This window comes from Pimephales promelas, chromosome 6, assembly GCF_988280905.1.
Source record: "Pimephales promelas chromosome 6, fPimPro1.hap1.1, whole genome shotgun sequence".
Classification (NCBI taxonomy): Eukaryota; Metazoa; Chordata; class Actinopteri; order Cypriniformes; family Leuciscidae; genus Pimephales; species Pimephales promelas.
The window spans coordinates 8,505,312-8,532,778 of record NC_142774.1 but is presented as its reverse complement, the minus strand read 5'-3'; the positions used below and the strand labels follow the sequence as shown (position 1 = coordinate 8,532,778).

Below are 27,467 nucleotides of genomic sequence, written 5' to 3'. Positions count from 1 at the left end.
ATCAACCAACAAAGCTAACCAAAAAAAATGGATGAAAAATACATTTTTAGTATGAAACAAATGATCTGCGAAATCAGTTACAAGTAAACTGTGCTGTGGATATTCTGTATCATAGCAACGAAAAAAACGGAAAAACAAAACAAAAATGCTCTCAAGCGCCCAAAGCACAGCGTCTTCAGCAGAGCGTCTGGCATTTTCAGTTCCCTAAAAATGCTTTGGTGGACACACTGACTTTACAATACTTTTGTGTTCATACATTTTTTTGTTTGGCTATATTCACTATTACTATTGGCATTCATTTACTATACTATTACTATTATTTATTCACCCTCAGTGTAAATCCCTCAAATTCAGACTTCTGTGAAATTTGTGTTTCATATTTTATTGACAACTCTTCAGTTGGAATTTATAATCATTACAACTGTTGGACTTTATAAATGATTCTGACATTGATTTTGTTTTTGTTTTTTTTCATTTCACACATTCCGACCAAATGTTGTCCTTTATGATATTTGCACATATAAAGCCAAGTGCACACTACAACACTGAAACTCATCAGTCTTGCATGTTTTATGTCTGTGAAAAAAAAATCCACAAAGTTTGTTGAATCCAATGTCAGTTTGCTTGTGAACGAATTTCGGAATCGCAACCACAGTCAGAGAGCCAAAAAAGGTGCAAGCCAAGAGACTGAGAGAGAGAGAGAGAGAGAGAGAGAGAGAGAGAGAGAGAGAGAGAGAGAGAGAGAGAGAGAGAGAGAGAGAGAGAGAGAGAGAGAGAGAGAGAGAGAGAGAGAGAGAGAGATGCATTATTATGTTTGGATTATTACAAAGTTTGCCCCAACATGACACAAAACAAGAAACTGTGAGTTTTCAAATGTGTTGCAAGCTTGTGCAGTTGATCTTGTTTATTCGGCTTGTTAGTAACAACATTTGCAGTCGTGCAGTCTAAAAATGGTGCACTTTATTTAAGTAGGGCAACATCAGAAGTTTAGGTTCGGTAACAGATAGTGTGGAAGTGCCATCGTGTCTGGCATCATCGGTCGAGAGAGAGAGAGAGAGAGAGAGAGAGAGAGGCCATGCATTCCATTTCAATAATTGTGTCAAGTGTTATCTCGCTCTTATGGCAACTTGCTAAACAATGATTTATCACTCGAATAAGCACAGTTTTCACTCACATCATTCATTTTGGCCCCCGGCCTGTCAAATACACCGATGTTCTTGCGCTTCACACATGCTGAGATGTACTCACAAAAACACGTACAGACATTTCTGTCTGCTTTTTTTGTTCTTCTTCTCTCGTGTGCGAACTCACGCACAGTTAGAAACCATACTTTTACAAAAAATACTTTTTTTTTTTTTGCATTTCCATAATGATTATCTTCATCTTAGATACCTGCTGTGAAAATATGCTGCTTATCAAGCTACCTATATTAAAGCAATCAAACCACGGGGGATGTATTAAATTCTACTGATTTAAAAGTTATTTTTGATTATACTTGATCATATTTTAATCAAGAAATCACATTTGAATATAAATACATACAGTGTTAAAGTCTGGGATCCATTGGAAATATGTTTGTTTGTTTGTAAACCTGGAAGTAAATTTTTTTGGATGGATTAAAAAGTTTTGATGTTAAGATATATTGAACACTGCGGAAATTATTTTCTTACTTGGTATTTATCTTGTTTTCCAGAACAATTATTTATGAAAAATTAATGAATATTATGTGGGTTTGTGTGGGGGGTTAAAATATCTGTCAGTGAGGTATGAAAGATGATAATTCATTTAAATAATTTTTCTTTTGAATTTTGTTTTTTTTTCTTATTATTATTTTAAGCTTAAACTTCTATGTTTTTTTAAGAAAACAAAACTTAATACCCTATAAGTAAATTTGAAAGTTTTTTTTCTGGGTTGCCAGATTGAGGACACACAACCGGAAAGAACACAAATTGACAATATAAGCCTTAAAAAACTTGTATATTAATTTAGTCACATTTCAACCCTAACCCTTTTTAGGTCTAATAGGATCTTCAATTGTTTGCTGGCTTCATTGCTTCATTTCATAGTAGAATAACACCAGTGGTTTTCTGGACTTTCTCATGAAGCATCTGTCTATGTCAAGTGTCTCTCTCTCTCTTGTCAATCCTTATAAAAAGCGTCGGCATGTTCCAGCATGTCATCCGTAAGAAGAGGCAGTGCTTTGCTCTCAAAATTGCTCATCAAGGCCCTTGTTTAAAACTATTCTCATGTCTGAGTGGGATATTGATTTATGCATAGTGTCCTGCAACAGAACACAGGGTGAAGTGCAAAGGGAAAATCAGTATTCCGCGAAGACTCAAGAGAAGCTGACTGCACTTTTGGGAATGAACATTTCATGCTCATGGTTAGGATTTATCTTCCGGAACTAGTCCCAGAATTCTACATAATGTTCCCCCTAATGTCACTAAAATTGTGCCATTTTGTTATTTAATGACAGAGCCGAAAGCAACATGGCTGTTTGTTAAAATGGTATCATGGGGAAAAAAAGTTATTGGGTTTTTTCTGGAAGACGAAATGGAAGTGTAACAAGGTTATAATGCTCTTGGGAAACAAGTCGCACAGGTAAAGTAGCTCTGATGTACTATTCATTTTCAGGAAATTAGGAGCTGTTTTATAAGTTTAATAAAACAAAATAAAATACTTTCTTTTCTGGGAGATACAGTATGACATTTTAGTCAAACAATAAAAAAGGAGGAAAAAAGCAGTTGGAAAAAAAAAAACACAAAACACTATCGGAAGAAAAGGAAAGCTTGATAAGGGTAAAAATAGAAATAAATAATTGGAAACATATTTAGACCTAGTTTGAGGTCAGTAAGATTTTTTAATGTTTTTGAAAGAAGTCTCCTCTGCTTATCAATGAGGCTGCATTTATTTGATCAAAAAATACAGTAAAAACTGTGATATTGTGAAATATTTCTATTTAGATTAGATTTATATATTTAAATATAAATTTATACCTCTGAATATTCAGCATCATTACTCACATGCTCCATCAGAATTCATTCTAATATGCTGATTTGATGCTCATTTCTGGTTGTTATCAATGTTGAAAACAGTTGTGCTGCTTCATATTTTTGTGGAAACCGTGATGCATTTGACGAATAACAAGCTCAAAATAACAGCATTTATTTGAAATCGAAAACTTGTGTGAGATTATGAATGTCACTTTTGATCAATTTAATTGAACGCATCCTTGCTGAATAAAAGTATTTCTTTCAAGAAAAAAAAAAAAAAACGACTGAAAATACATTAAAAAAATAAAATACAAACTTTAACTGAAAAATAAAACTGAAAAATAAATTAACAAAAAGTACAGAAATACCATTTCAGTCTTCCCACTTCCACATGTCATGTTTATTTCAATGTTTCTTTTTATTTCTTTGTGTGAAAATTGTTTCGACGCCATTATGTGAAACTCTTTTATATTTTGTTTAGCAAGCCTTTTTATGAGATACTGACATCTCAAAGTGCCAGCCCTGCAAAAGGCATTCAGATTTTGCTGGGCGTAATTAATCTGTTACGATGGCGCTCTTGATAATTCATGACAACTTGTGCATACACAAAGGCATTAGCTAATGATTTGGCCAGCTCTGTATTTTCATCTCAGGTTGCGGTTTGGGCCGAGGGCCGGGTTTCAGAGCGTGTGTGTTGATGTTAGCTCAGGTCATGAGGGCTTTCAGGTTTAAAATGAGAGCTGCAATTATCACAGCTCTTTGATTGTGTCTATATGCACAACAATATTTGAAATGAATGAAAATTTGATTATGCATGTGTTGTGTAATTGTGCTACTTGGATTAAGTCTATATGCTTGTATTTAAATACTGCAGTTGATAAATCTGAAATTAGTAAGATGCTGTACTCTCTCTCTCTCTCTCTCTCTCTCTCTCTCTCTCTCTCTCTCTCTCTATATATATATATATATATATATATATATATATATTTACTTTCACCACCACTTAATTACTTGTCAGTTTTCTGTCAAAAAAATTACATGGGTGTTTTGTTAACATCAGATTGTTTGCATTTTACCTCGCTGATGTTTATGTTGTCATTTGCATATGCTGTCATCTGTTAACTAATACAAATAAAGACAAACTCGCTGTCTGACAATATGACAACTGTCTGCTTAAAAACTCACTTTGATAAACAGAACATGGAGGGGAAATTCAAAACTCGGAAAGCAACAAGCGTGTATCGGAGCTTAATTTAGCATGAATGATGATTTTTTTTTTTTTCTGCTATGACATATTTGCAGTGTTCGATGGTTGTTTGCTTTCTGAATGTACATAAAGCAGCAACCCTGGGTTTTTATATCCTCACAGTTTGTGTCTTTGTATTATCTGTATGTAAAGTGAGATGGAGCACTTGACAAGTTATGTGGGAAGATTAAATCTTTTCCCTCCCTATACAGTTTTTGAAATGGAATTGAAAAGAAATTGAATTGTAGTACTAATTACTTATATTGCAAAAATGGAACTCTTTTCAGAACAATTTGATGAATGGAGAGTTATACGTGGCTCATCAATCAATAAAATCCATCCACCATAAAATAATAATACAAAAATAAATCAGTTGATCAATAACTAATCAATGCCTGTTATAGGACTCCGGCTTTTTCTTTGAAATCAGTATCAGTGGAAATCCATCATGAGTTTCCGCCATGAACGATTTTGCGAATCTTACCCACAATGCATTGCAGTTGAGCATCTTTAGCCAGTGGCTCTTTCCACCACAATGCTTTCCCAAGTGCTGCTTGGGATTGATTCTCCCTCTCCTTTTCCCATCATGATTCCCTAGCCAGGGTTACAACATTACACACTCACTTTCTCACTTATTCGCTGCAAAAACACATACTGTATATATATGTTACAGTTGAACTTTGGGTCTTGCTCTGTTGGTCTACACATGTGTGTGTTGTACCTTAGCATTAGTAAAATATCTCAATATGTATGAGTAGACAGCTTGTCTTGCAGTCTTGCTGAGTTCAGTATTCTCTGTGTGTTCATTGTTCACTCAGTGACCTCCAGAGCCACATGAGATTGTGGAGGCTGTTTATTTGTGCCTCTGTATGTGTGAGATTTGTTGTGGAACTTTAGGCCTTGTTTTTTTTTTTTTTTTTTAAACCAAGGACAAGCGCCAGAAAGTGAGAGTATGAGGTCCAAGCTGGCAGCTATGAGTAGTGCAAATAATACACTCAGACAACTAATTCAGCATCAATGTTACTCTTCCCACAAAAGAAGACATTGGACCCCATTGAATACATTGTATGGACTAAATATGTATAGAGAGAAGGTTACATTAAAACACACACATTTTCATATTAATTCTACAATTGTTTTGTATAAAATTGTTCTAGTCTAAACAGTATATTCAATGCAATAACATCAAAAATGTAATTACAAAGAAAGAAAGTAATGCATTACATCCAACTTTATCAGACAAAATGATGTTAAAATATGAAAAATAAGTTAATTAAATAAATCGGTTATAAATACTCCAATACAGAAATGATACTAAAGTAACATTTGCAGATACTGTATAGACAGACGTATTTATTTATTTATTTATTTATTTACATCATGTTTACATCTTGTTTTTACATGCCATCTATGCGTGGTGTTTCTGAACTTTACCACATTATTAAACTTGGCATCTATAAAGTTAATTCTAACAGCTTAAATGTAATTTTCACTGTGTTAATAGTGAAATGTACATACTTAATATACAGTAGAAAGCATTGCTTTTCAGATGATACTGTGCGCTCCTTTACAGACATCTTGGCAACATACAGTACATTTGATATCTTCATACAGCATGAAAGTTTATGAAGTGTGAATCTAATGGACTGCTGCTGATTGGCATTGATAGGTTTAATTGGCAAGGTTTGTAATACGACATATGCTCACTGCGGTAGGAGTTCATCTGGCAGTAGCAAGGCCACCTACAACACTCCCCATATGTAAGAGACAGAAGGGCTCAACGTCCTTCGGCTAATGTTTACCGCGCTGCTGTAAAAGACGCTGTCCAGGGATGAGTAATTGACCTTACACACCGACACCCCCTAAAGGCAGTCAATACGCCACTGAAAATGATGCGTTGTGCATTTGAAATCGAAACAACGGCAATGTCAGCGATTTTGAAGTTTCTTCAAAAAACGGACTTTTTCAAACTCAGCCCGTTGGATAAAAAGCCTGATGATGTGAGGAGGCGTGAGGGCGGGACATCCTGTCACTCACATGAAATTGACCAATCACAAACCATAACCATTCCCCATGGACAAAATCAAGTCCCGCCCTATTTTCTTGTTTATTTATTTATTTTTCTTGTTCGAGAAGCCTTTACACTGTCATGATATATATTATAACAGGGAAGAAAACTACCACAGCTTCTGTTCCATGCCCACTTAAAGGGATAGTTCACCCCAAAATAAAAATTCTGTCAGTATTTACTCACCCTTATATTGTTCCAACCCCATAAGACATTTGTTCATCTTCGGAACACGCATTAAGATATTTTTTATGAAATCTGAGAGCTGGATCACTCCTCCATACTAGTCCATAGGCTTCTTGAGGGATTGAAACTTTCCTGCCTCAAAAAGTTATTAAAGACATCGTTAACATAGTCCAAGTGACTACAGTGGCTCAATCTTAACTTTATCAAGCGACAAGAATACTTTTTGAGCGCAAAAACAAACATAAATAATGACTTTATTCAAGTATTCATTTCCTTCTCTCTGTGCCTCTAGTCGGTGTGATAGAGCAACGTCACACGTAGGCTCACTATTGGCCGACGCTGGTCATGTGATGCGTGTCACGTACAACAACAGAAGCTTACGCTTGTCCAAAAAGTATTCTCGTCGCTTGATAAACTTAGGATTGAGCCACTGTAGTCACTTGGACTATTTTAATGATGTCTTCAGTAACAACAAGTTTCAATCCCTCAGGAAGCCTATGGACTAGTATGGAGGAGTGATCCAGCTCTCAGATTAAATCAAAAATATCTTAATTTGTGTTCCGAAGATGAACAAAGGTCTTACGGGGTTGGAACAACACGAGGGTGAGTAAATACTGACAGAATTTTTATTTTTGGGTGAACTATCCCTTTAAAAGCTTGCTCTCAGGCACATCTACCACGTTTATGCAGTAGTTTGTAATATGGAAGCGAATCCTTCTTCAAACCACAGTGGGTTGTGGGCAATCTAATTGTTGTGTAAACGGATCCACATTCCCCAAATCTCCTGAAAATAGTATGCATCCAGGGACTTTTGGCAGAGGGGGGGATCGGGAAAGGTCCATAATCCAAAACTCGGGTCTCCCAAACCAGAACTGCACTACATAAACTTTGTGGAAAAAGTCGACAAATCCATACACAAGCGAGCACGTCTAAGAAGTTGTAACCTATGTCTTTTCATTTTTTGTGTGTGTTTTTTATTGTTCAAGTCTACTGAGACACTTGGAGTGCTTGATCTACAGCCTGCAGACTGGACATGGACTGCTGAGAGTCAATTCAAAGGATTTTTTACTAGCAAGTCAATTCACACAGGACTACTTTCACTTGTGGGTATTTTTTTCAGGGCGTTTTATTGTAGGTAAAAGACAGTGTAATTCTTCTCTGTAAAAAAAAAAAAAAGTCTAAGAATAATCACTGACATGGCCAGTTCGGACAAGATTAAAATCACAGAGGATGTAAAACCAATCCCGTCTGAATAGGCCTGTAGATTGTTTCAACAGTATAGGCTTTCTTCCCTCCAAACATTACCCAGACGTAGCCAAGGGCTGTGACTGTTATAAATTGGGTGTATAGGGACAGTACTTCGAGTTTTGTGGAAAAGGAAAATAAACTAGAACAAATTTGACTTGGACAATTTAGTACTTGCAATGCTATGGCCGCACGTCACTATTTGTTAAGACAGTGAAAATTATGTGGATGGCCATTTAGGTTTCACAGCCCACTCCCACATGTGAAATTGTTGCCGAATTGCTTTTGGTCCCCGAGACTGAGATGACTTAGTCTGACAACACCTGTGTGAGTGCAACATATAATTTTTTCAGTGGGAATGATATTCTCCTCTCTAATACAAGAGCATGGCCCAATACCATCCATCCAAAACACTACCCACAAGCCATTTGGAGAGTTCAGCCTGCAAATCTATGTATAGCTTTGTTTCACTGTTGTACAAAACAAACACGTACTCGATATCAAATGCAGTGGATGTATTTGACCATTCCGGAACATTTTTGCATGAACTATCCTTTTAAAAGTTCAACACGACTTCCCTAACAGGAATCCAATAGCGTTCAATGCTTAATACTGTTTATGATTGATGCACTCTAAAAAATGATGGGTTGTTTGAACCCAAATTTGGGTCAAATATGGACAAACCCAAATGTTGGGTTAAAAATGTAATTAAAAATGTACAGTTGAAAGTAAAAGTTGAAGTTTCTAAATTACATTTTCAACCCAACATTTGGGTTTGTCCATATTTGACCCAAATTTGGGTTCAAACAACCCATCATTGTTTAGAGCGCAATGATTGTGCCCTTTCAACCTTTCAAAGCCATACTTCAGTGTTATTTCAACTAAATATGTTCCTGTGTTGTTTCGTCTGTAAATATGTTTATGCATGTAATTCAGCGTACATAACTAGAACTTAAGAAAAGACTTAATAAGGTGCTCAGAACAGCACTGCAGTGAAGTGTCTAATAAGTCTAATCAGAATTCACAGAGAATCAAGCCAGAGCCTTTGTAAATGAGGGAAGCTTAATCAGAATAAACTCAACATGTAAACAGCTTATACTCATTACTCACAGAAACATGCATCAGCAGTATTAAAGTCATTTTTTCAGCTTTAATGGCTTGTGTTGTATTATATTAGGAGTGCAAAATTAACAAGCAGAATTTCCTTGCTCATTTTACTGAATTACAAGTTATACATTTGTTATACATTAGAACATATAAAATATAAAAAGTCTGCTTTAAAAGGCACTATATACTACAATATTTGAGGTAAAAGTTGTGTATATATATATATATAAATAAATATTTAAAGATATATATATATATATATATATATATATATATATATTAATATATATATATATATATATATATATAAATATATATATATATATTTTTTTTTTTGATTGCAGATAACTTAAAAAAAAATCACACCTGTTTCTGTGACGAACACTAATTAGAGCCAAGGGAGTAGCCCATACTTTTTAGCCAATCTTTTTTTATTTTATTTTTTTTTTTATAAAAAGTGCCACTGATTTCTATTGGATTAATCTTCCACTGTGTCACTGGATATGCTTATTTTTCTTCTTAAACTCTCTTTTTTAAATGTCCTTATTGTTTGAGATCAATGTTTTGAGATCATTGTCCCAGTAAGATGATCCAGCTGACTGAAGCAGATCCTCTTGCAGTGTTTGCCTGTATTTTGCACTATCCATTGTTCCTTTTAACAACATGCGCACTGTTGTTGAGAAAAGCACACGACATGATGCTATCGTCAGAATAGTTCACTGAAGGAACATTTTTTTTTTTTGCACCACTCATACAGTATTTTTTTTTTTTTTGTGGATGTATGAAGTTATGTGTCCCTCAAGTGGAGTTGGAAAATGTATATATGATACATTGTTCCAAACCTGTATGAGTTTCTTTCTTCTGTTAAACACAAAAGAGGATATTTTAAAGAACTTGACGGAAGCCATTGGCTTACGCGGTATCTTCTTCCTACTGTGAAAGTCAATGGCTCCCGTCAACTGTTTGATTACCAACATTCTGTAAAATATCATCTTTTGAGTTCAACAGAAGAAAGAAACTCATACTGTACATGTTTGCAAAAACTTGAGACTGACTAAATGATGACAAAATCAACATTTTTGGGTGAACCATCCCCTTAAGTGTCAACATACTTTTTGCAGCCTCTGTATGCTCTTTGAGAAACTCCAGAAGTCTTTTCTGTCTGTCTTGAGGCGTTCCCGTGGTTGAGCAGTGCACTAGTGCTTTGCTCCCAGTTACTGAACTGTATGTAAATGTCAGGGCAGCTTTTCAAACAGAGAACAAGAGATCTCAGCAGTTCAGGCTGTTCTCAATATTGCTGAACGAATTGCCGATAGCATTAAAGGTGTTGTCTGGTGGTGTAAAGCCTGTTTTACACAGAGATTTGCAGTATTCTTTGAGCTTTAGAAGAATGTCTTTGTCCCATTTCTTTCCCAGAGTACCCTTCTGTTTGAATGGCTCTTGACCCTTTTCTCTTTTTGTCACACGTTGGATGCCGTTATGCCTGATTTCATTGTTTTCCTCCTGATTTGGTGATTTGGATTTTGGTTGACTGTCCTTGTAAATTAATGACATGCTATGACATCATTTCTAGCACAGATGCTTCAATTTGAACATGATATCTTGAATCAGAATGTGCTCAACCCTACAGTATGATTGAAGGGCTTTTCAATGAATTAACATGTATTTTCTTCCCACGCTTGTTATTGTAACCGTGTTCTGAGAGAATCGATGAACTCTTCCTCCATAATGATCCGTGTTCCTTCAAAAGGCTTTGAGGTTTATACAGGTATGAAATCACTCTTGGAGCATAAATAGATTGTACGTTCATGAGTCTACTTTTTTTCGCTCCAGGCATGAATTTCCTCGCTCTCTTTCCCATCTCTAATTTTCCTGGAGGAATTTGACTGACCTAGTTAGCACAGTCTCGTGCACCTTAAGAATCTTATAAAGGATATTTACGGCGCTGTATTTAGATTCAGCATGATATGATTAAGTAATGAGGAGTTGAATTATTAGGGTGTCAAGGAGGAAGCCTGATGCATCATTTAATGGTGTTTTATGCTGAGACGAAGAGCTGCAAGATGTGAGGATTTGTGAGTTTTGAGGTTGATTTATTGAGCACTTTATATAATGGGTGATTCAATAATGATTCTGATTCAGATTTGATGAGGACTTTTCTGCTAAGAGTTGATTTTGTCACAAACCCTGTGCTGTGTCTTGTGTTCTACAATGACTTTTATGTTGTATTTTTTACCATTTGTAACATTTAAGTGTATTCTCAGTTTCCAGTGTATCCTTCCTGTGTTTGGTTCCTGTTTTTCCTTGTCGCCATAGTTACCCTAATTAGTTCCCACGACAACAAATCTCCAACACCTGTCCCTCATCAGCCCCTTGTTAACCTGTCTATTTAAACCTCTGTGCTTCAGTTGTTGTTTGTTGGTCATTGCTCCTGTTTGTGTGTTCCTGTTGGCGATCTCCTGCCTTCTGTGTGGATTATTCTCTTGCTCTTGGATTGGATTATCTGTGTATGTGTTTCTCAAATAAACCGGTGCTTGCATCTGGGTTCTCTCTATCCGCCTCGTCCATGCTCTTATGCATACAAAATAGAATCCAACATTATTATTATTATTTTTTTTTTGAGTTAACTGGCAATGTGTGTGTGTGTTTGACCGCCTTTCGCCTTCAGAACTGCCTTAATTCTACTTGGCATTGACTCAACAAGGTGCTGAAAGCATTCTTTTGAAATGTTGGCCCATTTTGACAGGATAGCATCGTGCAGTTGATGGAGATTTGTGGGATGCACATCCAAGGCACGAAGCTCCTGTTCCACCACATCCCAAAGATGCTCTATTGGGTTGAGATCTGGTGACTGTGAGGGCCATTTTAGTACAGTGATCTCATTGTCATGTTCAAGAAACCAATTTGAAATGATTTGAGCTATGTGACATGGTGCATTATCCTGCTGGAAGTAGCCATCAGGGGATAGGTACATGGTCAGAAACAATGCTCAGGTAGGCCTTGGCATTTAAACGATGCCCAATTGGCACTAAGGGGCCTAAAGTGTGCCAGGAAAACATCCCGCACACCATTACACCACCACCACCAGCCTGCACAGTGGTAACAAGGCACGATGGATCCATGCTCTCATTCTGTTCACGCCAAATTCAGACTCTACCATCTGAATGTCTCACAGAAATCAAAATGAATGTCAAACAGAAGTCGAATTTTTTTTCCAGTCTTCAACTGTCCAATTTTGGTGAGCTCTTGCTGTAATGGAGATGAGTTGTATCCGGTGGGGTCTTCTGCTGTTGTATCCCATCCGCCTCAAGGTTGTGTGTGTTGTGGCTTCACAAATGTTTTGCTGCATATGTAACCCCTCCACCCGGATCCTACTCGCCCCGCTCCGAGCGGGCCTTCGAACCCGGGTCTCCGGCGTGAGAGTCGGGCGCTCTAGCAAGGAGGCTAAAGACGGCAGGTGGAGCTGGGGGAGGTGGAGGGGTTCAGAGGAACTCTGATAGTGAACTGCAGGACTAGCTTACAGCAAACAATGAACCAGACTATTTAAATGTTGAGCAAGCACTCTCATTGGCTGTCATCAGCAGAGGCCAATTAGCTTACGCCATGCGGTCTTGGTCAGTTTGCGCTGCTCTAGATATACATTTAACTTTTTACAACTTCTTGTGTTTGTGTACAGGTGATCCTGATGCTGACCAAACTGTACGACTTCAATCTGGGAAGTGTCACGGAAAGCTCTTTGTGGAGGTAAGAATTCAATCTGTTCAATCTGTGTAAATGTTAAATATATTACTATCATGTTGCGTAATATACCCTTATGACTGTTTGTTTATTTAAGAAAGCAGATAAAAAAAATCCCTATCCCTGTGGTAGTTCCTCAAACATCAGAAAGAAACAGATAAACATAGTGCGGTTTAAAGGTTCTCATAGATTCCCATGCAATTGCATTTGTTTAAATAGTGTGACAGTACAAACACTGCCATTGTTGTGACTTTTAAATTAACTCTCTATTAATAGTCTGTTGAAGCTAAAATAGCTGCTTAATGGTGTCTCCATCGTTGATTGTCTTTACCCTTTTAAGATATGCAGCACATAGCTCATTGATCTAAGTGGACTAGAATGTATGTGCATTAGAACAGCTTGAATGGATCAGTCGTTGAGGATCATAAAGCCCTTCATGTTGTTTCATTCATTTTTTTTTTAATTTTTGAGCTATTTCTTTAACTTCCACTAATCTAAAGCTCTACAATCATGAAACAAATGCTGAAATTGGCCTCTGATCACTAGATCTGGCAACTTCTACCAGCAACAGATTGGAGTGGAGATGCTCAGCAGACTGTGCGGCCCGTTAGCTTGGAAAGATGGAGCTTCCATCGGAAATGCAGTGGCCAAAACATCCTGTATTATAGTCGGACAGGAAAAGATCCAGCTGAGCTCATAAACCAAGGTCTCTCGGAAAGAAATCTGATATGTTCAGCAATCTCTTACTTCTCAGACAATGCTTTGCTGTTGACCCAGCATTTCAGTAATGAAGTTAGTGACCCTGCATAAGAATATGCCGGTAACCAGAGGGTGATTAATCAAATGGCAGTATGGAGTGTAGTTACCAACCCAATCATTTTAGATGAACGCGAAATGATAATTAGATTTCTAAATGATGTCAATCCTTTGTGGGAGTCTGTTCTGCAGTGACTCCTGTCGTCTGTGTATGCAGGTAATCATGTATTTCAACACCCTCGTGTCAACACAAGTACTGTCAATTTTGACTAAATGCTAACTGTTCAAATGTTTAGGATCAAAAGTCTTCGAAAAGACTTTTAAATTGTTACAAAAAAATGTATTTTAATTTAAATAAATGCTGTTCTTTTGACCTTTCCATTTATCAAATAAAAATGTATCAGATCAGGATTTCCACAAAAATACAATGGTTTTCAACATTGATAATAAGAACAGTTGCTTGTTGAAGACTCAGCTTTGATTTTATAGGAATAAATAACATTTTAAATTATATATATAAAGCAGTTAGTTTAAACTGTAGTAATATTTTTGCAATGTTACTGTGTGTGGGATCTCATTCACAGAAAGTACACATATAGTGTGTTTTAACATTTCTAGGAAAATTCCCGCTCCTCCGTGAGAGTTACGAGACCGGTGCGTCTCACAGGTGTCGCTCATCGGTAATCACGCCACCGGCCTCACGCCGTTCTCCAGCGGCCCTCACTCGTCCCTCTCGTCACAGTAAACTTAACGAATGACGACTGTAGAACGCAAAAGCCGAATCCCGGACATTTTGGGCGTTCTCGAAACACATTTTCGGGCAGACCCATCACAGAGACTCACTAGTAGCCTAGACTTGTTGTTTAACTGTTAGCGGTAGGCGTGGCCTCCTAGGGCAGTGAAGCAAGTGCATTCTGGGAGTTGTTGTCTTTCATCCACATAAGCCAAAAATACATTTTCTGGCTTTTCTCAGTCTAGAAAGCTCCAAATTCGAAAATAATTTCACGTTTCTTCTACATAAATGACCCATTTTAAATATTCATCTTTCCAGAGCTGAAGTGAACTCGATAATGAAAACGGTGCATGATTTTTATATACCTTTATATATCCTGATGAATTTGATGTGCATTCTGCCATATGCAGTAAGTGTACAGTATCCGTGTGTAAGTACAACACAGTGCAGTGTAAGTGTAAGACTAAGAGTGTCTCATGGGAGTTATCAGGTCTAATAGATGGTAATATAATAACCAAGGCCATAACAGGCCAGGTGCATCCTATGGTTTTCCCTCAAGATATTTGCATATTTCAAGACAATTATTTCCAACTCTATTCAGGAGTGCTTTAATGAATGTAGTCAAATGCCTTCCGTAGCAGATCATTAAGCTTTCGTGGGAAGGTATAAAGTACAGAGACACTAGTAGTTGCTGTAAGGAGGAGCATAGTATGTATAGTGTACTGTAAGTGTATATAGAAAAACACTGTAAGCATATGGTGAACAAAGTTAGGGCAGGTGAACGTTTGTATGGTATTTATTCCGTAAAGTATTAAGAGACGGTAATGGTTCGTGTTTAGCTGTAGAGAAAGGTTCTTTGGCGTCTTCCTGAACCTACACTAAAGCTGGAACCAAGTCTTTGTGGAAATATTGAATATGGCCTCTAGTACCCTTAAACATTTACAAAGCAAACATGGACAAAAAAAAAAGCTTCTACAAGTTCTTATTTTGAGATATTGTTGGCTTTGAAAAGAGCTGCATTGCGATAGCTGCTCTCATTGAGGTGCTGGTTATTAAATGTATTTTGAGACCGAGAGAAGGTTTGATTTATGCACGTACACACAAATTATTCAGCCTTGTGTACTCGCTTCAGTAGTTTTCAGTCTCTGCCAGTGTGTGGAAAAAGGAAATACTGTAACAGGATTATAACTTTTCAGTTGTTCATTGAAAATGTATTTCATTTGTTCAGAAAAAAATATGTTGTAAATGGTTTTTGTCAGAAAACCTAAAATAGTGATTTGCATGGTAAAGTCTGGTTTTGTTGAAGTCAAGAAGTCAAAATGCTCCTTACTATGAATTAATCGATCACACAAACACACACACACGGACAAGTACAGGCTACTTTGGGCTTTGGGTGTGCGCTTAAACAAACAAATATATGTCAATGTCCACCTTGGGGACTTTTTAACTTAAATGTTATATCTTCAGTGATCATAAACAGCTAATCGAATGCTTGTCAGTGTATTAGGTCAGTGCATCTGGTCTTAAAGTGACAGTATCCCAAAAACCCGCTGCTCTCTCTGTCGTTTAACGTTATTCAAACAACTTCACTGAATAACATTAGTACCTTTAATAATTTGTGTAATTTTTCATCATTTAATTGCTTTATTCAATTTCTGTAGGCGATTATAAGCAATAGGCTAAATTGTTCATTTCATGCGTATTTCTTTTTCTGTTGTATTTGTCCTATTGTTTATTATTATTATAATTATTGTATTACTGAACGTTTCAAATCACTGTTGTTGGTTTACAGTGAAACTGCTCTGAAAAAAAATTATTAAGGGGTTGGGGGTCATTTTGGGGTTTTTATGACTTCACTAAGACCGTAGTCATATGGATTCATGCATAAATAACGACAACCTTAACTTACTAAAATTAGATCATGATGAGTTATAACTATATTGGTATTTACCACATGCAATAATATAGACAATCATAGCACAGAATTCTCAAAGGTGTACTTTGTGAAATAACGTGGTCACAAATTACTGTTTAGCGACTAACATTTATAAGTGAACTAGACAGTAGAACATCTCTTTAAAGCAGGATATTTGAAGTGCCATGTTTTTTTAATGTATCAATTAAGATCTCAAAGCAATGAGAGTGAAACTCTAAATGGTCCAAGGTCAAACTTCGGTCGTGGGGGGAAAAAAGTTGTTCCACAGCTTCATTCTTGAATTTTGGAACAAAAGCAGTCAAAAACAAAGTACAAGCTTGTTATAAAAAGATGAAGTTACAAGTGTTTTGAAAGGTGTAAGAATGGCACTGCAAACTGCAAGTCAAATGAGGTTTGTGAAACATCCAAACATGATTTTTTTTTATTTTTCCGGTGTGCTTAATTGCACGCTTTTAAGTGGTAGGAGATATTTTGATTCTCTGATGTTATGTGTCTTTGCGTCATTTCTGTGTGAGTTGGCAAGACTTTGCTCTTGATTTAAAATGGCAGTTCTACCCGAAAAAAAAAAAAACATGTTTAAAAAATGTCAGGTTTCAACTGAACACAAGTTTCACATTAGCGCACAGATGAACATTTTATTATATTTAAAATGAATATTTTATGAAACTCACCACATCTTCACCAAAGCCTATTTTCAAATGCTGCCAATATTCAACATTTCATATTACAGGATATGTAAACAGTGTTGGATATCTTTCCTTCTCCCTCTCTCTGTATCTCATTGTGTGTTGTGTGTGAATATACCTCTAGGCTAAAACAATTGAATGGAAAATGCTTTATATTTCAATAACAGCTTAATGAGGCGGACGAATGTCTCTAGGCTTCTGAAGGTTGTCACACGTCGTTCTGGCACACAAAAAAAGAGAGAAAAAAAGGCTCAGTTTACTAACTTGTGACTGACAGTCTTGAAACACTTAGAATAGCATAATTGTGGCATCTGCTTTTTTTTTTTGGATAGTTATTGACCGAGAGAGTCATGAAAATTGTGGCACCTTTTATCGAGGTTGAAACAAATTCCTAGTACTAGTTCAAATTCCTAGCAAATTCACAAATTCCTAGTAGTACTATTTTTTTTAAAAAAATAATCAACATAATGTCCCAACAGATGATGATCGACAGAGGCGTTCCTAGAGGTAAAGTCCGTTAACCTTGTCTGATAGCTTCTCAAACTTCATTGGCCTCTGCCGGCCATGTTTTTTGAGATACGTGAATGTCCTCAAAGGCAGTCTTGGCACCTTGGATGAAAATACCACATGCCAATTTTCAAGTCAATCAGACTTAGCGTTGTGTAATTATACCCATTTATTTACATGTTATAGTGCCACCAAGTGGCCAGTTGCCACATAGCTTTTAACACGACAACAAAAGAGCTCTTACATATGTGCGCCAAAGTCCTTTTAGGCAAGTCATGCCACTCAGCCGCCATCTTGGCAACGCCTCCGGGCATCTATTTCGGACTAACAAGACCAGGCTCCTATCTAAAGACTCAGAACTGCACTTTCATTGGTCACCGGGACATAAAAAACTGCTTGTATAGAAACATTAGTAAAATATGATAAAATTCGCTGAAAAAGTTTGATGACTTTGCCCCAAAAATAAGGTTTAAAAGGTCTTTTTTCCCACAGGTTATACGTTTACTACGCATTCGCAATGGTTCTCGTCTCCACTGTCGCAAACCTCAACTGTGCGCATGCGTCAGTGGAACCAGACGATAGGTTTACATGATTCCCGGCTTAACTGTTAAAAGCAGACTATTGGCTTTCCAGCAGCAGGGGCGGGGCTTGTGAATTCAACCGCCATCTTTGGCGTTACGGGTTTCCCCTATATTGTATTGAGGATTGACTAAGTTTTATGTCGCGCCAACTCGCCAAGTTTGGTGAAAATATCTAATTCCGTTCACAAGATATAGCCATTTTAGTAAAGGTGGCTCCTCCCACTTAAAATGTTTTGGCAGCCCTTAGAGACTGTGAATCGAAATTTCAACTTTTTTGTTGATAATTATTGACAATCAGGCTCCAGAGAATCTTTCTGCCCTGGGTTGATCCCGATCAGGCCAAAAACCAAGAACGAGTTTGCAAAAGAACGTTTTTCAAAAAATCCAAAATACACGGAAAGTTCGCAGGACGACGATCAAATCCAAAGCATGTCCGTCTTGAGCCAAGGATTTCAACGATATGAGAATTATGAGCGTCTTCGTACTTTTCAACACTATAGCGCCACCGTCTGGCCAATCAGGGCGAGCCTTGGTGACGTTGTAGTCGGTGTGAGGACTACTAGCCCTCAAAGTCTCTACGACTTACCGTTTGCTCTTCCTTATCGCTTTTAGGGAAGAATGCTGATACTCGAACAAATGTATTTAATGTATGCGTTATATAAAGGTACGAATATGTTTGTTTACTAGAACCAAAATACAAATAGCAACGACATGAGATCATGTTTACAAAGTCTCAAGACTTCACGAGCTAATTTAAATCCCAAGAACATCCTGATAAATTTGAACGAGTCCTTTTTATAGCAAATCGCCAAGACTTACGTGCATGCTTTCTTGCTTACGTCGCAACTTAAAATAATCACATGTGGAGATGGTCGTGCGTTGCATTGAAGAGATGCACTGACGCTCGTAAAAGGGCATTAAGTGTGCTGTAAGTCGCTTGGATAAAAGAACTAAATTATTGTTTCTGTTCTGTTTACAATGCTGAGAACTTTAATTTCATCTCAGCGGACCTTCCCCAGTCTAGAAAATGACAGGTATTTAGTTAATAACCAAGAAGTGCTGCATATAGCGCCAGAGCAGCAAAGCTGTATCCCCTGAAATGTCTGTTTGTTTATGTAGATGTCAGGAAAATGTCTGTTGTTCCCCTAACAGTCAACAGAGGGCATCCTCTCTGGAATTCTGTGTTTATCAAAAACTCGTCACCATGGTTACCACACACCTGTGTTGCATTTGGAGCTCATTAGTCAACCGTTAAATGCTCCCTTTGTTTCAAAGGTCATTTGTGAAGTCTTAGTTGTAAGTTGTTGGATTAATATGGTCCTGAGCAGCTGTCTTTGTGCATTCTGTTATTGAACATTGTCGTTTTGACCTTGTGTGCATCTTGGATTTTATTCTCATTCCATTGCAACATTGTATGGGCTATTATTGATCTGGTGACAAAAATTTTAAGTAACAGATATCAACATTACTGTTTGCCTGTAGGTTGGTATTGTATTGGCTAGAAACTGCTGACTTTCTAGTATACGGAGCTCATTTCTGAAAATGGAATGTCAGCAAAGTCTCATTAACGTTAAAACTTCACATTGAGTGATGACAGATTCTCAGGATCAAGCTCTGCATATCTTTCCTCGGCTTTGACTGATGGTCTATTTTCTTTAACTTTTCCCTCATACTGTAAGTTTAATTAAAAGCTGACATTTTGTTTGAATGCCAATGAACATTGGAATTATGGGATGGCAGGGTGTGTACTGATAGAAATTACTCTTAAACTAAATCAAAATATCTGCTAATTTAAAACGCACACAATTCTCTATAGACACGATTTGATCAAAGATATTATCAGTTTATGAAAATGTATGAACTAATGTGAAATACCGTGAGTGGGATTTCACCAAGTGCAACATGTTCCTGGATCAACATCTTTGTTGATACTGAAACAACATTCCAATCAACCAATCAGATTGAGGGAGAGTTTAGAGTTTAGTCAAGTTTAGGCTTACAAGCTTCTACATCAGTGTTAGTTTAGGTGTAGGGATATAGGTACTATGTTTTTAGACAGGAATGTTGTTCCAGGATCCATGAACAATATCTTATCAGTGCTGGAAATTAGAAAAGTAATCAAAAAGTAATCAAATGTGATCCGTCAAATTACTTTATTAAAGTAATTGAAGTAGTTACACTACTTGATACATTTTAAATAGGGTAACTTCTGTAACCTATTAAATTTCCAAAGTAACCCTCTCAACACTGGCTATAGTTATGGATGGGGTTATAGGTGGACCTTCATGCTTAGATTTGTAAAAGAAAAAAAAAAAGTACACTTTGTACGATTCACATCATATAAATTCATTTGAAATCGGCATCTCCTAAAATACTTTTTTTGTGTGTGTGAGATTGGGTTGTGTTATCCAAGTCTTTAGAGGTTCAGACACATTTACTGTTGCTCGACACATTTCCATCCTTGTTGCTCAAAGTCAATCCAATCAGTGAAAGCGTTCGGCACACAGATTTCAGCCATGTTTTCAGCCTTTGTCATGTAAATTAGCTGCGCTAACCAAAACTGACTTTATGCGCGAGATATGTTTCATCTCTAAGCTATTTCATGTAACAATGACCAATAGACATGTATTGCATACAAACGTTTCACTAATATGACTGGACCTTAAAGGGATAGTTCACTTTGAAATTAATTTTTGATATGTTTTATCTTACCTCAATGGCATCCAAGATGTAGTTGTCTTTGTTTCCACAGTATTTTCAATTTTGATATTTTTAGGTCAAACCGATCTTATAAGTCAGTCATATAATGGAGGTCTATGGTCACCACCTCAAAGAGCATGCACAGAGAAGTCCAAATTAAACATGATTTAATGACTCGTAAATGTAACATTGATGGCCTAAGTGGTTTGTGTGAGAAAACGAACACTTTATATCATTTTTACCTCTTGTAACCACAGCCACAAAGCGCCCACGCCCTCAGATCACTTGGACGTGGCTGTGGTTACAAGAGGTAAAAATTAAATAAATACTGTTCGTTTTCTCACACAAACCGCTCGTTTCGTGTCTTAGGCCATCGTTGTGTACTTACATTTACGAGTTATTAAATCGTGTTTAATTTGGACTTCTCTGTGCATGCTTTTTGAGGTGGTGACCATAGACCTCCATTATATGACTGACAGACAAGAACGGTTTGACCTAAAAAATACTGCGGAAACAAACACACCTACATCTTGGATGCCCTTGGGGTAAGCTAAAACATATCAAAAATGTATTTCGAAGTGAACTATCCCTTTAAGGGATTGTAAAGCGTCATGGCATCTTCAGTGCATAAACTAATTATTGCAACATTTCTTAAACCTGTAATTACCTTCCTTTAAAACAAATTAGCATTTAAGAAGTGTTTTGCTTCCACGAATAAGCTTCAGTTCCATACTCGTTTAAAAGTGCACCCTAGATCTTTAATTATACAGCAGCTGATTCCCCAGGTTCTCATCAAGTCCTCTGATTACATTTCAGGTCAACAGATTACGGAACCACTTATGAGAAACTCAATGAAAAGGTGGGCGTGAAGACCATCCTCAGCTATCTGTACGTCAGCCCCAACAACAAGCGCAAGGTAAGATTTATGGCATTCGTTCCCTCCGCCTGGCACACCTACACATTGTTAGTCTTCATGATGTCTCTTTTACAAAGATGTCAACACAGTTTTCAAGGTGATTATGTTTATATGCATGCGTAGCTCAAACCCCCTGCTCATTTATGACCGCTAAATGCGTTGGAAGGATTCCACAGGTCTTCTTGGCTCAGTGCGCTGTTGGCTAATTTATCCTCTAGTAGTATTTACTAACCTCTCCAGCTTTTTATGAGATCAATGCATTTTAAAGATTCACTGGTTACAGCACGTAGTTTTCACTTGGAGATATAGTTAGCATTCAAAGCCAAACACATTCATATCATTAATATTGATAAGGCTGAAATTCATTTTTTTTTTTTTATTTTTTTTTTTTTACTTTGAGGTCTAATGAATTATGAACCGGATGAAAAGAGATTCTTAAATCGCTAGTGTTTTAATCAAAGGCATGACAAAAATGCTTGTATTTATGGCTTGAGGCTTTGGGAGTTTGCTTTGACACCATCGTCCTGTTTTAAACCCTCTTGTTTTTACTCGTTTACTTAAGAGTAGGCTAATTTATTACTTAATTGTGGCTATCAGTCAGTTAATTATGGCCATTAATGAAGATGGAACACACTTTCAGTGGTTAGTGTTGGGGAAGCCACTACAAGACTGTGGTTGTCACGATCACACACACACACAGGAGAGAGAGATCCAATTGCAGTTAATTTATTGGGATAATCTGTACTCACAATCCAGTCCAGGCAAAGGTTAAACAAAAACTAAATGGCAATCCAAAAACACAAGCACAAACGAGAAACAGGAAAATAGACGGCACCGAAGTGTGAGGACATTAAACAAGGACTCCGTGACAAACACTGAAACAGACAGGGTATATATACACAGACACTAACAAGGTGACGGGAAACAGCTGTTTGCAATGAACAATGAGTAACAGAACAGGATGATGGGAAATGTACACCGTGCGGGAAGAGCACCTCTAGTGGTTACCCGGGGTAACACAAACCAGACACTGTGACAGTAGTGTTCTAAGCCACAGTACATGCTAGTCATGTAGTTCTATAAGCTTTTTAATTTCAGTGAAATTGAAGTAGATCTATAATTGTAGACACCGTTTTTCAAATCCATTCAGCTAATTTTCTGATATTTTGAAGATTATCAGTAACCAGACAGTTTCTGGTCTCATTGACTTCCATAATAGGAAAAAAAATATACTATGGAAGTCAATGAGACGAGAAAATGTCTGGTTACTGATATTCTTCTAAATATCAAAAAATCGGCTGAATACATTCGAAAGCGGTAAAACCCAACTGAAGAGCACCTCTAGTGGTTACCCAGGGTAACACAAACCAGACACTGTGACAGTAGTGTTCTAAGCCACAGTACATGCTAGTCATGTAGTTCTATAAGCTTTTTAATTTCAGTGAAATTGAAGTATCTATAATTGTATCTTGCCATTAGTAACCGGGAGGAGTTCGGTTCGCTTAATAGATTCACATTAACTCGTGGGAAAGTGAGCCATTTTGTTGAGGTAACGACATCCTTATTTCATGGACACAATGAGAAGTTTTGTTTGTTTTTTTTGTTTTTTCTTATGGCCATGTCTTCTTATGTTAAGAGGAATGACATCCTTTTCTTGTGACTATTTCTGACTCTTCTGACTATTTTTTTTATAAAAAAAAAAGATATGTTGGCTTCAATTACCTTATGTCAACAGGTTCCACATAACTGGGTTACGTTAAACAAACATAATTTGTTCATTTAACTTCAACATATTGGAATGCAGTAAGTTTAAGCGATGAACACTGAAGCAGTGTTAAGGTTAATGAGATAATTAAAGGGATACCCCATTTTTTTTTTTCTTTTTTTTTTTTTTGGGAAATAGGCTCATTTTACCACTCCCCCAGAGTTAAACAGTTGGGTTTTACCGTTTTTCAAATCCATTCAGCTAATTTTCTGATATTTATAAGAATACCAGTAACCAGACCGTTTCTGGTCTCATTAACTTCCATAGTAGAAGGAAAAATATACTGTGGAAGTCAATGAGACCAGAAACTGTCTGGTTACTGATATTCTTCTAAATATCAAAAAACCGGCTGAATACATTTGAAAGCGGTAAAACCCAACTGTTTAACTCTGGGGGAGTGGTAAAATGAGCCTATTTCCAAAAAAGGTGGAGTATCCCTTTAAATGAATAATTGAGGGATGATTGATCGACCTTGATTGAAGACACCTGAAGGTAACAAGCAGAATCACTGAAGGAGAAAACCAAAATTTGCAAGTCACCATTATGGTGATCAATGTGGCTTTTAATCAACTTTAACACTGCTTCAGTGTTTATTTAACACTCTGCTCAGATTGAGTCACTTAAAATTACTTATTCTATGATGGTGAAGTTACATGAACAAATTATGTTTGTTTAACGTAACCCAGTTATGTGGAACCTGTTGACATAAAAAGTTAATTTATGGAACCTATCAACATAAAAAAGTTAAAGCCAACAAATCATTTTTTGAGTGTATAATGTGTGAGTGTATAATGAGAGGACGTGTTCGGTTTACATAATAGGTATTATTAATAAATTAACATTTTCTGGTGCCCCATGCTGAAATGCAAAAAAAAAAAATATATATATATATATCCACAACTAAAACTTTATGATCTATAATCACTGGCTTCCGGCAACTGGCGTACGGGAGTTCACAAGAGAGTGATCTCTGACCTCTACTCTTCAGAAGGGATTTATTAACCCACTGCCGTCATATGGATTACTTTTATGATGAAAGGATCTGAGCTTCAAAAACTCTATTATCATTATATAGCTTGAATAATGTTATATATTATTATATAACTCACAATTCAATATATATATATATATATATATATATATATATATATATATATGTGTGTGTGTGTGTATATTTAAATACACACACATGCTTGTATATATTTAAGAAATATTTTCATGTACTGTATATAGATTTCTATATAATTTATATTTTATATAATTATAATTATTTTATATATAAATAATATTTTTTTCTTAAATATACATGCATGTGTGTGTATTTATATATATATATATATATATATATATATATATATATATACAAAATAATTATACACAGTGCACCCATATTATATTATATAAACACAAACTTTTATTTTGGATGCGATTAATCGGGATTAATCGTTTGACAGCCCTAAATTTAATATAATTATGGGATAATTTTCATTTTTGGTTAAACGACTCCTTTAATTTCCCAATAGCGCTTCTGCTCAGTCTTGTTCATATCAGTATGTTGTTAAGATGCAGGAGCTGTGGCTTCATGGCACTCAATCATAATGTAATAATCTGGGATGTTTTTCTAACAGATCAATTTTGTTTTGCCTACAGTTGTGGGTGCTTATTTAGGGTTTCATATTTCCCAGCAGTTCTGAACCAGCAGATTTAATTACACTGTGTCTAGACGGCATCTCCACCACCAACACACGCACAAATGTCATCAACATCTGCTTAACACTGTGCTGTATTGTTCATCCACTTTGAATGCCAACGGGTCGGGTAGTCTTTTTCTGCAGCAAAATAGCAAACTTGTACACCAGAGGAGGAGGGACGAACCCAATAGAAATGTCCTTTCCAAGTGCTTCATTTTCCAAACAGTAATGAAGGCCGAACCCAAGTTCACGTTAAATAGCTACTCTCAATTCCAATGACATTATAAAACCAGGTCTGGGTTGTAATTAAGGGCTCTACTGTAAACATCATAACAGCTTTGGGTCTAATAGAATAGTCAACATCCATTTGTCTGCTTTTACATTAACGTGTAATGTGGGACGGCTTTTTATATCAAACCAGGAATGATTATCCTTGAATGTGAATGGTGAATGGCTGGTCAGTGCAGGACATCACAAAGAGCCATAATGAGTAGTGTGGAGTGAATAGTAGAGCTTTAATAACCCATTAATGCAAGTTGATTGTGTTCTTGGGGATGCAATGGAACATATTCAACTTAGTGAATTAAACAGGGACATTTGGAAATATAGTATTTGCAGTATGTTTGTATATTTATTGTCACATTCTATTGACGGAATAGTCAAAGGTTTTGCTCAGTGTGTTGGGAGCCAACTCGACTATGGGGTTACACTTTATTTTGTTGGTCCACTTTAGACACTCCACTAACTATTTGGCTCAAACTTTGTTTTCTTTGTACATACTTCAATTAGGTTCAGTTTTAAGGAAGCATGAAGTGCCTTTTTATTTTTATGCAGATGACTCCCAAATCTATCTGAATTTGAAACATAATAAACAGAAAGGTTTAACCGATAGAAGATCTTGGATGTCTTTAAACTTTTTTACACTTAAATAAGAGCAAGATTGAGAAGGAAAAAAATCAATGTTGGCAACTTAAATACCTACAGTACCTCAATCTGACTACGGAAAATGTGGGATTTATTTTTGATTCCTGTAGTAATACTAAATGATGCATGATTTCATTCAACTAACCTCAAACCAAACCCTGTTCCCCAATCCTAACCCAGTAAGTCATGTAGGTCATTTATATTACTCAAATCTTAAATGTATAATTACAATGTAACAAGGATACCTTAAAATGATACCTTGTTTTAAGCATGAAGTCAATTAATTTTGATAAATTTGTCAAAAAAAATGGATGTTTATGACAACTGCATGGGTTTATGACAACTTTCATTAAGTTTCTTTCGCTCAATAATGACATTTTGAATGGAAATATGACTTTGTTTGAGATGTCTTTGTTATGACATCTTGACATAAACCATAACATCATAACCTGTCAGTGTCTTTGTAGTATAATGGCTTCATGACAGCCAATGTCAAAACTAACCACCGGACCGTTTAATGTAATGTTAACCAATTCTTAAGTTTGATAATTAATGTGCTATGTCATGTTTATGACAGGTTGTGTTGTCTTAGTAATGTCAAGTTGCCATGACAAAGACACTGACAGGTTATGATGTATTGGTTTATGTCAAGGTGTCATAACAAAGACATCTCAAACAATGTCATATTTCCATTCAAAATGTCATTATTGAGCGAAAGAAACATTAAGAAAGTTGTCATAAACATTCATAAACCCATGCAGTTGTCATAAACATCCATTTTTTTGACACATTTCTCAAAATTAAGTGACAAGGTATCATTTTAAGGTATCCTTGTTACATTGTAATTATACATTTAAGATTTGAGTAATATGAACTACATGACTTGAATGAAATCATGCATCATATACTATTACTACAGGAAATCTAGTATCACAAACATGCATACAACTTCCTTCATATTCATAACTTATGTCATGTCATGATTATGAAGGTGACATGTTAGTCTCATGCTCACCCCTTCAAGTAAAGTGTTACCTTTGAGTCTAACGCCAAGTACATCTGTTCAAAATGTAACTTTAAATACCAAAATGAGATGACTTGAGCATAACTAAATCAGTCCATTGAAGAGGATTAACAATCAGTTGTGGATCTTGTGGTGCCGGTGCCAACATATAATGTGGGTAATTCCTCCAAGGCAGTGGAAATCAAGCAGGCATTTAAAAGAGAAAAATGAGCAATGCCAAAAATGCTTTGTAGCGAATATGAGATTTACTCAAGTTGAAATTGCTATTATATTCTCTCCTGAAATAGCCGTACTCTTCAGGAGAATGGTTTTATTTTATTATACATTTCACAAAGAAAATGTCTCATTCTTATTTGAGCGGCTTTTAGCATGGCATTACAGGGTGTGACAAATTAAATTTGAGGCATCAACAAATACCAAATCCTGTTCCGGTGGCAAACGTGTTACTGCAAAATTATGTTTCCCAAGCTCCTATACCTGAAGTCAGAGTGTAATGAGATGGAAAAAAAAAATAAAAAAAGAATTCACCCTGTAGAATTGACTGTCATATTGGGCAAAAAATATCTCTAGAAAATCATTAAAGGATGGTGGGTGGATAATTAAACCAGAGAGGTAGAAGCCAAACCACCGTGCGGTAGTTTCGAGCATGTGAGCGCCACAGGGAA

The 27,467-nt window shown here is 36.4% G+C and overlaps 1 protein-coding gene across 7 annotated transcripts in view; it reads left to right on the top strand.

The window, feature by feature from the left end:
• sorcs1 (sortilin-related VPS10 domain containing receptor 1) overlaps positions 1 to 27,467 on the top strand; it is a 242,033-nt gene that overhangs the window by 137,269 nt on the left and 77,297 nt on the right. For all 7 annotated transcript variants that reach the window (XR_016168816.1, XR_016168815.1, XM_089132050.1 and 4 more), the window contains 2 exons: positions 12,522 to 12,589; positions 21,299 to 21,398. Coding sequence is in view for 5 of the 7 variants with exons in the window: in XM_039688446.2 (XP_039544380.2) it covers positions 12,522 to 12,589; positions 21,299 to 21,398 (168 nt within the window). In the remaining 2 variants the exon portion in view is untranslated. The remainder of the gene's footprint in view (positions 1 to 12,521; positions 12,590 to 21,298; positions 21,399 to 27,467) is intronic.